Source organism: Anomaloglossus baeobatrachus, chromosome 4 (assembly GCF_048569485.1).
Source record: "Anomaloglossus baeobatrachus isolate aAnoBae1 chromosome 4, aAnoBae1.hap1, whole genome shotgun sequence".
Lineage (NCBI taxonomy): Eukaryota > Metazoa > Chordata > Amphibia > Anura > Aromobatidae > Anomaloglossus > Anomaloglossus baeobatrachus.
The window spans coordinates 665,991,269-666,006,280 of NC_134356.1; the positions used below are offsets into that span (position 1 = coordinate 665,991,269).

Below are 15,012 nucleotides of genomic sequence, written 5' to 3' on the forward strand. Positions count from 1 at the left end.
TCTAAGGATGGGGAGTCCCACGTTATGGGGAGCCCCCCAGCCTAACAATATCAGCCCGGAATTGCCGCATCCATTAGATGCGACAGTCCCGGGACTCTACCCGGCTCATCCCGAATTGCCCTGGTGCGGTGGTAATCGGGGTAATTGGGTGTTAATAGCAGCCCATAGCTACCACTAAGTCCTAGCTTAGTGATGGCAGGCATCTGAGACCCCCCCCCCCCCCCCCCCAATCACAAAACTGTAGTGAAAGTAAATAAACACAAACACCGAAAAATCCTTTTATTTGGAATAAAAGAGAAAAAAAAATATCCTCTTTCACCACTTTATTAATCCCAAAATACCCCTCCAGGTCCGACGTAATCCACATGGGGTCCCACGATGCTTTTAGCTCTGCTATATCGGAAGCTGATTGGAGCGGCCGTAGAGCACCGCCGCTCACTGTGAGCTCCATGGAGAACTGATGTGAGTCGCGCTGTCAGCGGTGACGTCACTCATGTTACCTGTGGCCACTGCTACAACGTATCAGTTTTGTTTTTTTTGTAACCGATCTGTCCCATCAGCTTTGCCACAATCTGTGTCGCATCAGGCACAAATCGGATTGTTCCTGACGGCAAAAAAACAGATGCGTGAAAGCACCCTTATCTACAGGTAAAACAAAGAATTCTGACCTCTAGTGGTCAATGTGAAAAGTGCAGTTTTTTTTTTCTTTTCCCCACAATCTGGTGACTTGGAAAATTTACATTCTGATAATTGGAGATTTAAAAACTACAACTGCCAAATGAAGGTACCTCATCGACTCATTCCTCCGTATTATTAGAAAGTGGAAATACCTGTGTTTCACTGAAAATAAGAGAGGGTCTTTTTTTTTTGTTCCCAAATATGCGATGGGGCTTATTTTCAGGGGGTGTCTTATTTTCCCATGATTTATTCTTTAACAAAAACAAAAAAAACAATATTCAAATCTAATCCTGTCATCCCAATCTGGAACATCAACATTTTGTGTTCCTCCTATTACCGGCTCTGATGCACATTTTCTTATCTGATCCGCTAGTCTTATGGTGCAGAGCCCGTCCTATAGTGGGGGGTACAGACCATATTCAAAGTGGTTTACACTACCTGCTTAAATTCATTCTTTATGTACTGCTATATTTACCCCCCAAAAAAAGCAGATACCCGCCTAAAAGAATCGCACTTACCAGACCACCAAGTTGGCAAGTGAATGGGCTCTCATATAAACATCTGCGTTGTTGGCAGGTCTCCCTGCGTTCCACTGCGTATGGCTCCCCCTGGTGACTGGAAGCAGTATCACTTGTGTAGAGTGATCCTGGTACCCAATCTGTGCGAGCTGCAGTGCAGTACAGCTGTAACGGCGAAGGACCTGACAGCGACGCAGATCTGTGTGAGAGCCTATTCACCTTCTGCACTTGCTAACGCTGAGGGACCTAAGAGCGACGCAGATCTGTGTGAGAGCCCATCCACCATCTGCACTTGCTGAGGGACCTGACAGTGACGCAGATCTGTGTGAGAGCCCATCCACCATCTGCACTTGCTGAGGGACTTGACAGTGACGCAGATCTGTGTGAGAGCCCATCCACCATCTGCACTTGTTCAGGGATCTGACACAGCAACGCAGATCTGTGTGAGAGCCCATCCACATTCTGCACCTGCTAACACTGAGGGACCTGACAGCGTTGCAGATCTGCGTGAGAGCCCATACACCATTTGCACCTGCTGAGGGACCTGACAGTGACGCAGATCTGTGTGAGAGCCCATCCACCATCTGCGCTTGTTCAGGGACCTGACACAGCGACGCAGATCTGTGTGAGAGCCCATCCACATTCTGCACCTGCTAACACTGAGGGACCTGACCGTGACGCAGATCTGTGTGAGTCCATCCACCATCTGCATTTGCTAACACTGAGGGACCTGACAGCGTTGCAGATCTGCGTGAGAGCCCATACTCCATTTGCACCTGCTGAGGGACCTGACACAGCGACGCAGATCTGTGTGAGAGCCCATCCACCATCTGCACTTGCTAACGCTGAGGGACCTGACAGTGACGCAGATCTGTGAGAACCCAATCACCTTCTGGACTTATTAACGGTGAGGGACCTGACAGTGACGCAGATCTGTGTGAGAGCTCATCCACCATCTGCGCTTGTTCAGGGACCTGACACAGTGACGCAGATCTGTGTGAGAGCCCATCCACTTTCTGCACTTGCTAATGCTGAGGGACCCGACAGTGACACAGATCTGTGTGTGAGAGCCCAATTCACCATTGGTACTTGCCAACTGTAAGGCTTTGTGGTCTGGTGGGTGTGATTTTATTTTTTTATTTTTTTTTTTTTGGGGGGGTGGGGGATGTCTTTCTTTTGGAGGTGTCTTCTCTCTTTGGAGAGTCTTGCTGTACTCTGACTTTTTTAGCTGCTTGGACATTTCCTTATGAAACTGCAATTAGGTCTCATTTTTTAAATAGAGCTCATATTTTATGCACACAATCCTACTAGAGCTGATTTTTGGGGTAGGTCTTTTTGGGGAAAAACATATTTATATGTCCAATAGTTAGACACTAATTTCTTTGCATCATTAGTGTATAGTAATGATGCCGCATGCTTGTTTTTGCCCGATAATATCAGATTTGTGCATAACCCATGGAGTATAAGAAAGAGGTCTTGCTAATAATAGTAAACTCATAACAGAGGAATGTTATTTAGTAATTAGTTATTTCCCCCCCACCCCCATTATAAGCTCCTCATGTGTTGGGTATTTATATAGAGGAATGCTTTGATGAAACTACTCAGCTAAATAATGCATTTCAATTGGAACTGTACTTTCAACAAACTAAAGCAATAGTGCACGGAAATATTAAAAACTTTGTAATTTCAGATAATTCTGCTTTCTCTACTTATGAGCCACTTCTTCCCTCCACCCTGCCTCCTAAACTAATCATGCGTTCTCCTCGAGATGAGACGGGCTGCCATCTGTGTGGTGTGAGGTTACACCTTGTTATACTCTATGGGGAAAGATCATGCTGAGCTTTCTAACAAGTCTTTTACCTCCCCTCAACACTGGAATCACAGCTATACAATTCAGTACTGCTGTTTACGGTCCACTATGCTACTGCTAAGGAGTGAAGAGCTGGTATCCATCTCTGTGTGCTGTTATGTGTATAGGAGACATCAGCAACGAGTTTCCTCCCAGCAGCTCAGAGTCCACTGCAAATTAAGAAATGAGGAAAATGCAGGATACAAGTCATATAAAAGCCATCTATATTCCGGAAAAGTTACTTCATATTATTGTTACCCTTTGAAGCACCACTCCAGCATTTTGTTTTTATTTCACCACTGGAGGGGTGCTTTAAATCTAAGACCCTTGCTCCCCTCTCGTATACTTATCTGGCATCTTCATTTATTTTCATTGTTGCTACAGTTGGTCTCCGGCAGTTTGTGACCTGCCGGCAGCTCCAGTTTTAATGGAGCGTGCTGGAGGTCACAAAATCAATAAAAGTCTATGAGAGCCTCGTTCTTGCTCTCAGAGACTTTGTGATTTAACTTTTGATTGTCGGCCAGTAACAAGTTAGGGGCACAAGATGGTGTCGCGGAAATGAAGCGATGCCGAAAAAGGATGAAAATGCTGGAGGGTGAGTATTCTAGTAAGGGCAGGGGTCTTGGCTTTTAAGCACCACTCAAACACTGAAAAACATATATGTAACGAGAAGGTACAAGCAGTGGCGTAACAGAAAGCTCATGGGCCCCAATGCAAATTCTCCACTTTGGCCCCCAATTATTGTAAGTCTTTCATAGCAATGGTCTTTTTATATTGGCAAAATTGACTTTTGTGACCCCTTGGTTCCAGGGCTCGGGGGCGATTGCAACTCTTGCACGTACTATAGTTCTGACCCTGGGTACAGGACCACATTATACAGAGAGCCCCAGGTACAGATTCCGGTACCTTCTCTATCAAGTGGGACAACCGCTTGAGAAAGAAAAAGAACTTTGACGTTCACCACGTTTTGCTCTCAGCAGTGGTTGTATATCGTTAATGTTTGGGTGCCAGTCTAGTCCACACATCCAACATAGCCCCTCAAAAACTTTGCGCTATCAATTATGGGAGTCTCCACCAAAATCCCTTCCTTTTGTCCCAAGAATGAAGTTAAAGGGGTTTTCCACTTTCAGCAAAGTGGACCCTGCGTAAAACAAAAATGCAAGCTGGTAGACCCCCACCCCTGCTTCCGTGCCGCCTCTCCACCCCTGCTTCCGTGCCGCCTCTCCACCCCTGCTTCCGTGCCGCCTCTCCACCCCTGCTTCTGTGCCGCCTCTCCACCCCTGCTTCCGTGCCGCCTCTCCACCCCTGCTTCCGTGCCGCCTCTCCACCCCTGCTTCCGTGCCGCCTCTCCACGCCTGCTTCCGTGCCGCCTCTCCACCCCTGCTTCCGTGCCGCCTCTCCACCCCTGCTTCCGTGCCGCCTCTCCACCCCTGCTTCCGTGCCGCCTCTCCACGCCTGCTTCCGTGCCGCCTCTCCACCCCTGGTTCCGTGCCGCCTCTCCACCCCTGCTTCCGTGCCGCCTCTCCACCCCTGCTTCCGTGCCGCCTCTCCACGCCTGCTTCTGTTTGGGTGTGATGTGCATTGTTGACAGACATCACCGGTGCTGCCAAAATGCAAAGGAGGTTTACCCAGTCTGTGAACCGCGGCACCAGAGACCTCTCCATTGTATTTTTGCCCCCTTTGTTTTCTCTATTCTTCCTGTAGCGTAGTTTGAAAGTGTAAATAAATGGACTAAAGCGGCCATTACTGGGAATCCTGATAATCCTGACGTGAAAATATGCGGCCGCTAATTTTCCCTTTTTTTTCTTGTCAAGTCTAAACAATGTAAAGATTTTATTTAAGACTAGCTGTAGTACCCGGCGGTGCCCGGGATAGTAACTAAGCGTCTTTCTGTCTCTCTTCCACTGTCTGCCTGTCAGTCTCTGTCTCTGTCTCTCGCTTTGTCTATCTGTCTGTCTCTATCTGCCTTTCTATATCTTTCTGTCTATATTTCTATGTCTGTCTCTCTCTTTGCCTCTCTGTCTGCCTCTGTCTGTCTGTCTCTGTCTTTGTCCCTTTTCTGTCTCTTTGTGTCTGTTTGTCTTACTGTCTCTCTCTCTCTGTCTGTCTCTTTCTCCACAGAAATCTTATTACCTCACACATAAGCTTCTTATACTAAGAATGTCCTTCGTTGCCCATAGCAACCAATCACAGCTCTTATTAATGACCTGTGCTCCCAGCTCCATTGATTTTAATGTAAGCAGGATTTTTGGTGAAAATCCTTAAAGCACGTGGATAAATTTTCAACTCAAAACATAGTCTATGATGTTCTCTGAGTCATATGGGGTGTCTGTGCAAAATTTCATGATTGTAAATGTGACGGTGCGGATTCCTTTAGCGGACACATACTCATATACACACACATACACACACTCACACTCACACGCATACACACACACACAGTACATACATACACTCAGCTTTTTATATTAGATTCTAGCAAAGGTCTTCCTTGTCCTGCATAGGCCTCGTTGCCTATGGCAACCAATCCTAGCACAGCTTTCATTTTTAGCAGAGCAGTTGCTATGGACAACAAGTTCAGTTTATTAGAGCCTCATTTAGACTTTTAGGCCAAGACTATTACATTTGGATGTTTAAGGGTGGTTTCACACATCCGGCATTTCTCCGGATTGCCGGATCCGGCACACTCCAGTACAGTGCAATACAGTACAATGGCATCGCGGCAAGCTCAGGTCACATGTTGTCATGTGACCTGAGCTTGCCGCGATGCCATTGTACAGTATTGCACTGTACTGGAGTGTGCCGGATCCGGCAATCCGGAGAAATGCCGGATGTGTGAAAGCACCCTAATCCAGGCTATTAGCTTTTTATCATTACCTGCCCAGTTCTGAATAACGTACACTACAAAAATTTCTTTACTTCTCATTACAAGTTTTATTAAAAATTTACATCAGATTTAGATTCGTTTTTGGTAACATACAGGCAATTAGAAAAAATGGCAGCGCCGCACTAGTCATTGGGTTGTGTTTGGTATTGCAGTCCAGCTCCATATAAGTGAAACCGGACTCATGGCGGTCATCAGATGGCTTCATCGTGAAAAATGGTTGTCTTTTTTAGGTTTCAAACTTCTTCTTCAACTCTGAAACTTTGGGGCAGGACACACTCATGTCGATGGGTTGTGGAGGCTGAGAATTGCTTGCTGGTTCCTCTCCGGCCTCGCTAAGTAATGGAGCAAGGGGTTGAGGGATGATTGAGGTGGGGCTGTTGGGTACCGTTAGCTTTGGCGTGCTTTGAGTCCTCTGGAAAACAGGCCGAATATTATAGGTGGAGCTGCATGGTTTTGGACTACAGTACATTTGCGAGACGGGTCTTGTGTTAATTGGCCAAGAATGACCACCTACTTTTTGGACCTCCCCTGATTCCTTCTTAGTCCCAGTCCATACCAACCTTGGGTCGATGGGACCAGCCTGAAAACGGGAGATGGCTGAGCGGACACTTGGTCCAGATATAATAAGGGAAGTCCTACTTGGGGTGTTTCTGACGCTTGTTACTTTACTGGCCTTACATGGCTCTACAAGTAACACATCTTTCTGCTCTTTGGACTCTTCATTCAAGATGAAGTCAGACTCTGGAGCTGGAGGAATCACTTCTTGCTCTGATTTGACCAAGCTAGCTTGTGGAACTGATGGTGTAACCTCTAAAGACTCTGTGGTGACCTCGGGAATGATAGAAGACACCTCAGGATTGTGGACAACTGTTGATATTGAGGACTGTTCAGCGTCATGTGGAGTGGCTTCTTGAATCGGAGATGTGACCTCCATGGTCTCTGAGATATTGATCATGGTCTCAGATATTGGTGAAGGAACCTCAGATTCTTCGTAATCTACCGATCCCTCATCTACTTCCTGCAGATACCAGAGATTGGATGTTCTAGGCTGACTCAGACTCAGCTGGAGGTCCTCATCACTAGGGTCACACAAAGACTGGAACTACGGGACAGAAATATCACATGTGCGTCATTGCTTTAGGACGTACGCTATTGAGGTTCACCTCTACTATTATATACGCCATTCCTAACTCACCCGCGTGAAATATCGACTGTCGTCTAGATTGAAGCAGTCCAAGCTGTGTGCCCCATATAACGCTCGTCCCTCATCCGGAGCTCTGGTATTTAATGTTTCAAAAATCTCATTCAGCAGATCCATCCCTTCATCTAGAAGAGGGAAGTCTTCTTCATTAGGTCCAGGATCCTCCTCTTTTTCTTCATCATATCTGGGAATACATTAAATTTAAAGGGGTTGTCCACTACTTAGTTTGAGGTATCTCTAACAATAATGAAAATGAGCTCCACTTATCCCATTCCTGACATGGCATGGGTGTAGGAGGTACATCTCCACCATACCCAACAGATGCCGGCTGTTTTACACAGATGGCACCTGCCTGTTACAACAGACTGGAGCTGTCTCTGGCTGCTGCTGTTTAACCATTAATATATCGCTATTAGTGCTCGAGTGCTTGATACTCATAACAAGCAGTTGGCTGCACGGATAGGCGTGACTCGAGCACCAAAGTATAATGGAAGCCAATCAGGAACTCGAGCATTTTTCCGGAAGATTTTCTGGAAAGATGCTTGAGTTCTCCACTGACTTCCATTATATTTGGGTACTTGAGTCACCATCCAAGCATCCAACTACTCATCATCACAGGTACCAAGCACCCGACCATGGTAGTGCTCGCTCATCACTTGTCACACGGAGTTTTACACAAAACTCGCCGACTGTCATGGCGGCAACAGACGCTGTTTATATTGCAGATTCTGACACTAAACCCGATGGTTTCTCTGGTGTTTCTGATCTACACAGGCAGACTCAGGCGTCAACCAGCTGTGTGCTCAGTCATAGACAAGCTAGCAAGAGGTAACATCTGTTAGCTTGCTTGTTAGGCTTCTGGAATCACATGTTGTAAGAAAGCCTATCACATCTGCTCCTCTCATACTTGGTTGGCGGAGATCGCTCACCCACGCCGACTATAGCTTCTGCTGTGTTGGTCTGTGTGCTGTGGTGTCGCAGATTTGTTGGAGAGTCAGTAGCCTGTGCTTGGTGTTGTTGTGGAGTTTTTTTTTTCCGTCATCTTGTTTCCACCCTGCTCTTGATTTCCTCCTAATCTATTGTTGTCTTATACTTCTGTGTATGCGTGCTATGTGACAAAGTTTTGGTTTCCCCTGTTTGTCTATTTCTGTGGGTTAAATCACACTCCTGAGGGGGTATAAGATCAGACGTGGTCAGAATCGGGGCCAGGAAGGAGACTCAGACATCCCCACCATTAGGAGTATTTCTGAGAATAGGGATAGCACTGGCCCCCCCTAGCCTGAGGGTCAGTTTAGGAGTCCTGGTTTCTTGTTATCCTCGTAGTTCCATGTCACATAAGTACCAAGCACCCAAGCATGGCACTCATCATAAGTTGCTATCAATCATTGGCTCCCATTGGCCCCACACTCAGCGTGGCTTCTTCCCCCATGGCTGCTATCTTAGTCCTCCTATGAAGTCGAGCTTGTCGTTTTGTCTACATACTACAATATATAGAACTAGCAATTGCAGGTGCCCTCGGTGGACTAAAAATAAGAGTAAATAAAAAATAAAATAAATCAAAATAAATCAGCCCTTATACGTCTATGTCGAGGGTTTTGGAAGAAGGGGAGAAAAAAAAACCAAAAAATGCAAAGACAAAAATTGGCAGCGGTAGATTGGGGTTATACTGTGAAGAAAAGAAATATAAATGGCCTCCTGTTTGATGGCGCGTAACAGTACCATACAATACTGATAAAATCGTCCGCGGTCACTGGAGTAGAGATGGCTGCTCTGGAGTATTGCGGTATTATTTATGGCACCGTCTCCTTCACTCACGTTTGGCTTTCCCAGTTATCTCCTTCTGTGAACTTCTTTCCCGGTCTCCTGGGACGAGACTGCAAAAATAAAAAACAATGTGATAATTACAGTGCCTTGAAAAAGTATTCATACCCGTGAACTTTTCCACATTTTTTTTTAACGTTACACCCACAAACTTAAATATATTTTATTGGGATTTTATGTGATCTATCAGCATTAGTAGCAAGTATTTGTGAAGTACAGTATAAAGTAAATGATACCTGGTTTCTTAAATATTTTTAAAATATAAATCTATAACTTGTGATGTGCATTTGTATTCAGCCCCCTGTAGTTTGATACTTCAATTGCCTCCAGACGTCACCTAATTAATAAATTGAGTCCTCCTCTGTGTAATTTCTTAACAGTATAACTACAGCTGTTCTGTGAGGTTTGTTTGAGACCATTATGGAACATATAGCATCATTAAAACCAAGGAACACACCGGACAGGTCAGGGATAAAGTTGTGGAGAGGAGTAAAGTAGGTTTAGGTTATAAAAAAAAGCAAAAGCTCTGAATATCTCATGGAGGACTGTTCAATCTATCATCTAAAAATGTAAGGAGTATGGCACAACAGCAAACCTACCAAGACATGGCCTTCCACCTAAACTGACATCCCAAGGAGAGCACTAATTAGAGAAGCAGCCGAGAGGCCCATGGTCACTGCAGGAGCCGCAGAGATCATAGCTCAGGGAGAGACTCTGTCCACAGGACAACTAGTCATATAGTTTACAAATCTGGCCTTTATGGAAGAATGGCAAGAAGAAAGTAATTTAAGCAAAGAGTCAAAAGTAGTCTCGTTTAAAAAAAATCTATGTAGGGGACACAGTAACCATGCGGAAGAAGGTGATCGGGTCAGATGAGACCAAAGGAGAACTTTTTGGGCTATATACAAAATGATATGGGAGTCGGAAAACTAACATTGCACATTACCCTGAAAACACCATCCCCACCGTCAAACATAGTGGAGGCAACATACTGCTATGGGGAGGCTTTTCTTCAGCAGGGGCAGGGAAGCTGGTCAGAGGTGATGTGAAGATGAATGGAGCTAAATACAAGGCAACCCTGGAGGAAAACTACTTGAGATCGGGGTGCAGGTTCCCCTTCCAGAAGGACAATGACTGTAAAGATCCTGTGTGAGCGGTCCAGTCACAGTCCAGACCTCAATCCCAGTGAGAATTTGTGACAAGACGTGAAAATTGCAGCAAAACCTCTCTAATCTGGAATCCTATAGTCCAGGATCTTGAAGGTCCAAGAATGGACATCCTGTACCTATTACTGAGTTTTGAGGTTAACCCTTGGTGTCTGCCGTCAGCGACTTACCTGCCCAAAGTGCTGTGTAATGGGCAGCCGGTTCTGCAGCTTCTCGTGGTTCAGGGTAGGGGACACGTCCGCTTTGAACGACCCCACGCGATGCATCTGATGATCCTGATGTGGAGTAAGTCCAAAATTTTGGGGATTCACAAAAAGTTAAAATAATAGTATACATTATACTCATCCCCCGCCCTCTGTGCCGGTCTTTGTTTCTACCTCTCCGAGGCTGAGGCCAGTGAATACCCTTACACAGTCACATAAACCCATGAGCCCAATTATTGCCGGAGGAACCGAGGACCCCGGATGAGCAATAAGGACTCCATTTATTATTGCATTTGCGCTTTTTTTCGTCTACTTTTTGGTGTTTTTCATTTGCCCATTATTCTTTTAATTTGCGCCTTTTTTTTCAAGTCTAGTTTTTAGGCGTTTGTCCTTTTTTATGTTTATTTTACGCCTTTGTTTTTGACTTTTGGAAAAAAACAACTCAAAATTTTTGGCGCAAATTATCTCCAGTTTGGAATTTTTACGCAAATTTTGCAATATTTTATATCAAACATTATTGTGACTTTTTAGCGGAAAATGTTTTAAGACAAAAATAAAGAACAGTGTAAATTTTGGGAGAGTTCGGCACAAAAAATGACACCGAATATCACAAAATAAAAAAGCGTAGTGATGGATCCGGTCCTGAGCGCTGACCTTGTGCTTGATGCGCCTCTTCATGCCCTGGAGACCCGTCCTCGCTTGTCCTTTGGCCTAAAATATAGAATAAAAACACCATATAGATAAAAGTTACCACATACCAGCCGTGGCTCTCCAGAGGTCACACGACTCACATATTTCAGCATGCTCCTGACTGTGGGCTGGGTGCGGTTCTTCATGTTATTGATCAGTGTGCCGCCTCCTTTCTGGGGAGGAAACACAGACGAAAAGACAAACTGAATGAAGTGATCGGGACGTGTACGTCATGGGGGGACTCTCAATAAGGAGCAACAGATACTTTATGGGGTTTTAAATTCGACAATAAAGAAAGGCGCCCACTAATGTGCCCCGGATGCAGCTGAGGAGGAAGAGCCGGAGGGACAGGCTGCGAGGCTCTGCTTTCCTGTACCTGCTTCATTCTCCCTCTCCTATATGGTATAGCAGCACTATTTATGTGTATGGCATAGTAGCACTATTTATGTGTATGGTATAGTAGCACTATTTATTTGTATGGTATTGTAGCACTATTTATGTGTATAGTGTAGTAGCACTATTTATGTGTATGATATTGTAGCACTATTTATGTGTATGGTATTGCAGCACTATTTATGTGTATGGTATTGTAGCACTATTTATGTGTATGGTATAGTAGCACTACTTATGTGTATGGTATTGTAGCACTATTTATGTGTATGGTATGGTAGCACTATTTATGTGTATGGTATTGCAGCACTATTTATGTGTATAGTGTAGTAGCACTATTTATGTGTATGGTATCGTAGCACTATTTATGTGTATGGTATAGCAGCACTATTTATGTGTATGGTATTGTAGCACTATTTATGTGTATGGTATAGCAGCGCTATTTATGTGTATGGTATAGTAGCACTATTTATGTGTATGGTATTGTAGCACTATTTATGTGTATGGTATCGTAGCACTATTTATGTGTATGGTATAGCAGCACTATTTATGTGTATGGTATTGTAGCACTATTTATGTGTATAGTGTAGTAGCACTATTTATGTGAATGGTATTGTAGCACTATTTATGTGTTTGGTATCGTAGCACTATTTATGTGTATGGTATAGCAGCACTATTTATGTGTATGGTATGGTAGCACTATTTATGTGTATGGTATAGCAGCACTATTTATGTGTATGGTATAGCAGTACTATTTATGTGTATGGTATAGCAGCACTATTTATGTGTATGGTATTGTAACACTTTATGTGTATGGCATAGCAGCACTATTTATGTGTATGGTATAGCAGCACTATTTATGTGTATGGTATAGCAGTACTATTTATGTGTATGGTATAGCAGCACTATTTATGTGTATGGTATAGCAGCACTATTTATGTGTATGGTATAGCAGCACTATTTATGTGTATGGTATAGCAGCACTATTTATGTATATGTTATAACAGCACTATTTATGTGTATGGTATAGCAGCACTATTTATGTGTATGGTATTGTAGCACTATTTATGTGTATGGTATAGCAGCACTATTTATGCCTATGGTATAGCAGCACTATTTATGTGTATGGCATAGCAGCACTATTATGTATATGTTATAGCAGTACTATTTATGTGTATGGTATAGCAGCACTATTTATGTATATGTTATAGCAGTACTATTTATGTGTATGGTATAGCAGCACTATTTATGTGTATGGTATAGCAGCACTATTTATGTGCATGGTATTGCAGCACTATTTATGTGTATGGTATAGCAGCACTATTTATGTGTATGGTATTGTAGCACTGTTTATGTGTATGGTATAGCAGCACTATTTATGTATATGTTATAGCAGTACTATTTATGTGTATGGTATAGCAGCACTATTTATGTGTATGGTATAGCAGCACTATTTATGTGTATGGTATTGCAGCACTATTTATGTGTATGGTATAGCAGCACTATTTATGTGTATGGTATTGTAGCACTGTTTATGTGTATGGTATTGTAGCTCTGTTTATGTGTATGGTATAGCAGCACTATTTATGTGTATGGTATAGCAGCACTATTTATGTGTATGGTATAGTAGCACTATTTATGTGTATGGTATAGCAGCACTATTTATGTATATGTTATAGCAGCACTATTTATGTGTATGGTATTGTAGCACTTTATGTGTATGGCATAGCAGCACTATTTATGTGTATGGTATAGCAGCACTATTTATGTGTATGGTATAGCAGCACTATTTATGTGTACGGTATAGCAGTACTATTTATGTGTATGGTATGGTAGCACTATTTATGTGTATGGTATAGCAGCACTATTTATGTGTATAGTGTAGTAGCACTATTTATGTGAATGGTATTGTAGCACTATTTATGTGTTTGGTATCGTAGCACTATTTATGTGTATGGTATAGCAGCACTATTTATGTGTATGGTATGGTAGCACTATTTATGTGTATGGTATAGCAGTACTATTTATGTGTATGGTATAGCAGCACTATTTATGTGTATGGTATTGTAACACTTTATGTGTATGGCATAGCAGCACTATTTATGTGTATGGTATAGCAGCACTATTTATGTGTATGGTATAGCAGTACTATTTATGTGTATGGTATAGCAGCACTATTTATGTGTATGGTATAGCAGCACTATTTATGTGTATGGTATAGCAGCACTATTTATGTGTATGGTATAGCAGCACTATTTATGTGTATGGTATAGCAGCACTATTTATGTGTATGGTATTGTAGCACTATTTATGTGTATGGTATTGTAGCACTATTTATGTGTATGGTATGGTAGCACTATTTATGTGTATGGCATAGCAGCACTATTTATGTGTATGGTATAGCAGCACTATTTATGTGTATGGTATAGCAGCACTATTTATGTGTATGGTATAGCAGTACTATTTATGTGTATGGTATAGCAGCACTATTTATGTGTATGGTATAGCAGCACTATTTATGTGTATGGTATAGTAGCACTATTTATGTGTATGGTATAGCAGCACTATTTATGTGTATGGTATAGCAGCACTATTTATGTGTATGGTATAGTAGCACTATTTATGTATATGTTATAACAGCACTATTTATGTGTATGGTATAGCAGCACTATTTATGTGTATGGTATAGTAGCACTATTTATGTGTATGGTATAGCAGCACTATTTATGTGTATGGTATAGCAGTACTATTTATGTGTATGGTATAGCAGCACTATTTATGTATATGTTATAACAGCACTATTTATGTGTATGGTATAGCAGCACTATTTATGTGTATGGTATTGTAGCACTATTTATGTGTATGGTATAGCAGCACTATTTATGCCTATGGTATAGCAGCACTATTTATGTGTATGGCATAGCAGCACTATTTATGTATATGTTATAGCAGTACTATTTATGTGTATGGTATAGCAGCACTATTTATGTATATGTTATAGCAGTACTATTTATGTGTATGGTATAGCAGCACTATTTATGTGTATGGTATTGTAGCACTTTATGTGTATGGCATAGCAGCACTATTTATGTGTATGGTATAGCAGCACTATTTATGTGTATGGTATAGCAGCACTATTTATGTGTATGGTATAGCAGCACTATTTATATGTATGGTATAGCAGCACTATTTATGTGTATAGTATTGCAGCACTATTTATGTGTATGGTATTGTAGCACTGTTTATGTGTATGGTATTGTAGCTCTGTTTATGTGTAAGGTATAGCAGCACTATTTATGTGTATGGTATAGCAGCACTATTTATGTGTATGGTATAGTAGCACTATTTATGTGTATGGTATAGCAGCACTATTTATGTATATGTTATAGCAGCACTATTTATGTGTATGGTATAGCAGTACTATTTATGTGTATGGTATAGCAGCACTATTTGTGTATGATATTGTAGCACTTTATGTGTATGGCATAGCAGCACTATTTATGTGTATGGTATAGCAGCACTATTTATGTGTATGGTATAGCAGCACTATTTATGTGTACGGTATAGCAGTACTATTTATGTGTATGGTACAGCAGCACTATTTATGTG

At 42.5% G+C, this 15,012-nt stretch overlaps 1 protein-coding gene across 3 annotated transcripts in view; it reads right to left on the reverse strand.

The window, feature by feature from the left end:
- Positions 1-5,969: 5,969 nt before the first annotated feature.
- Positions 5,970-15,012, reverse strand: part of DENND1C (DENN domain containing 1C) — a 56,932-nt gene continuing 47,889 nt past the window's right edge. For all 3 annotated transcript variants that reach the window (XM_075343153.1, XM_075343152.1, XM_075343154.1), the window contains 6 exons: positions 11,115-11,186; positions 10,978-11,034; positions 10,291-10,395; positions 8,949-9,007; positions 7,128-7,317; positions 5,970-7,034 (listed from right to left, as the gene is read on the reverse strand). In XM_075343153.1, coding sequence (XP_075199268.1) covers positions 6,159-7,034; positions 7,128-7,317; positions 8,949-9,007; positions 10,291-10,395; positions 10,978-11,034; positions 11,115-11,186 — 1,359 coding nt within the window. In that variant the 3' untranslated portion in view covers positions 5,970-6,158. The remainder of the gene's footprint in view (positions 7,035-7,127; positions 7,318-8,948; positions 9,008-10,290; positions 10,396-10,977; positions 11,035-11,114; positions 11,187-15,012) is intronic.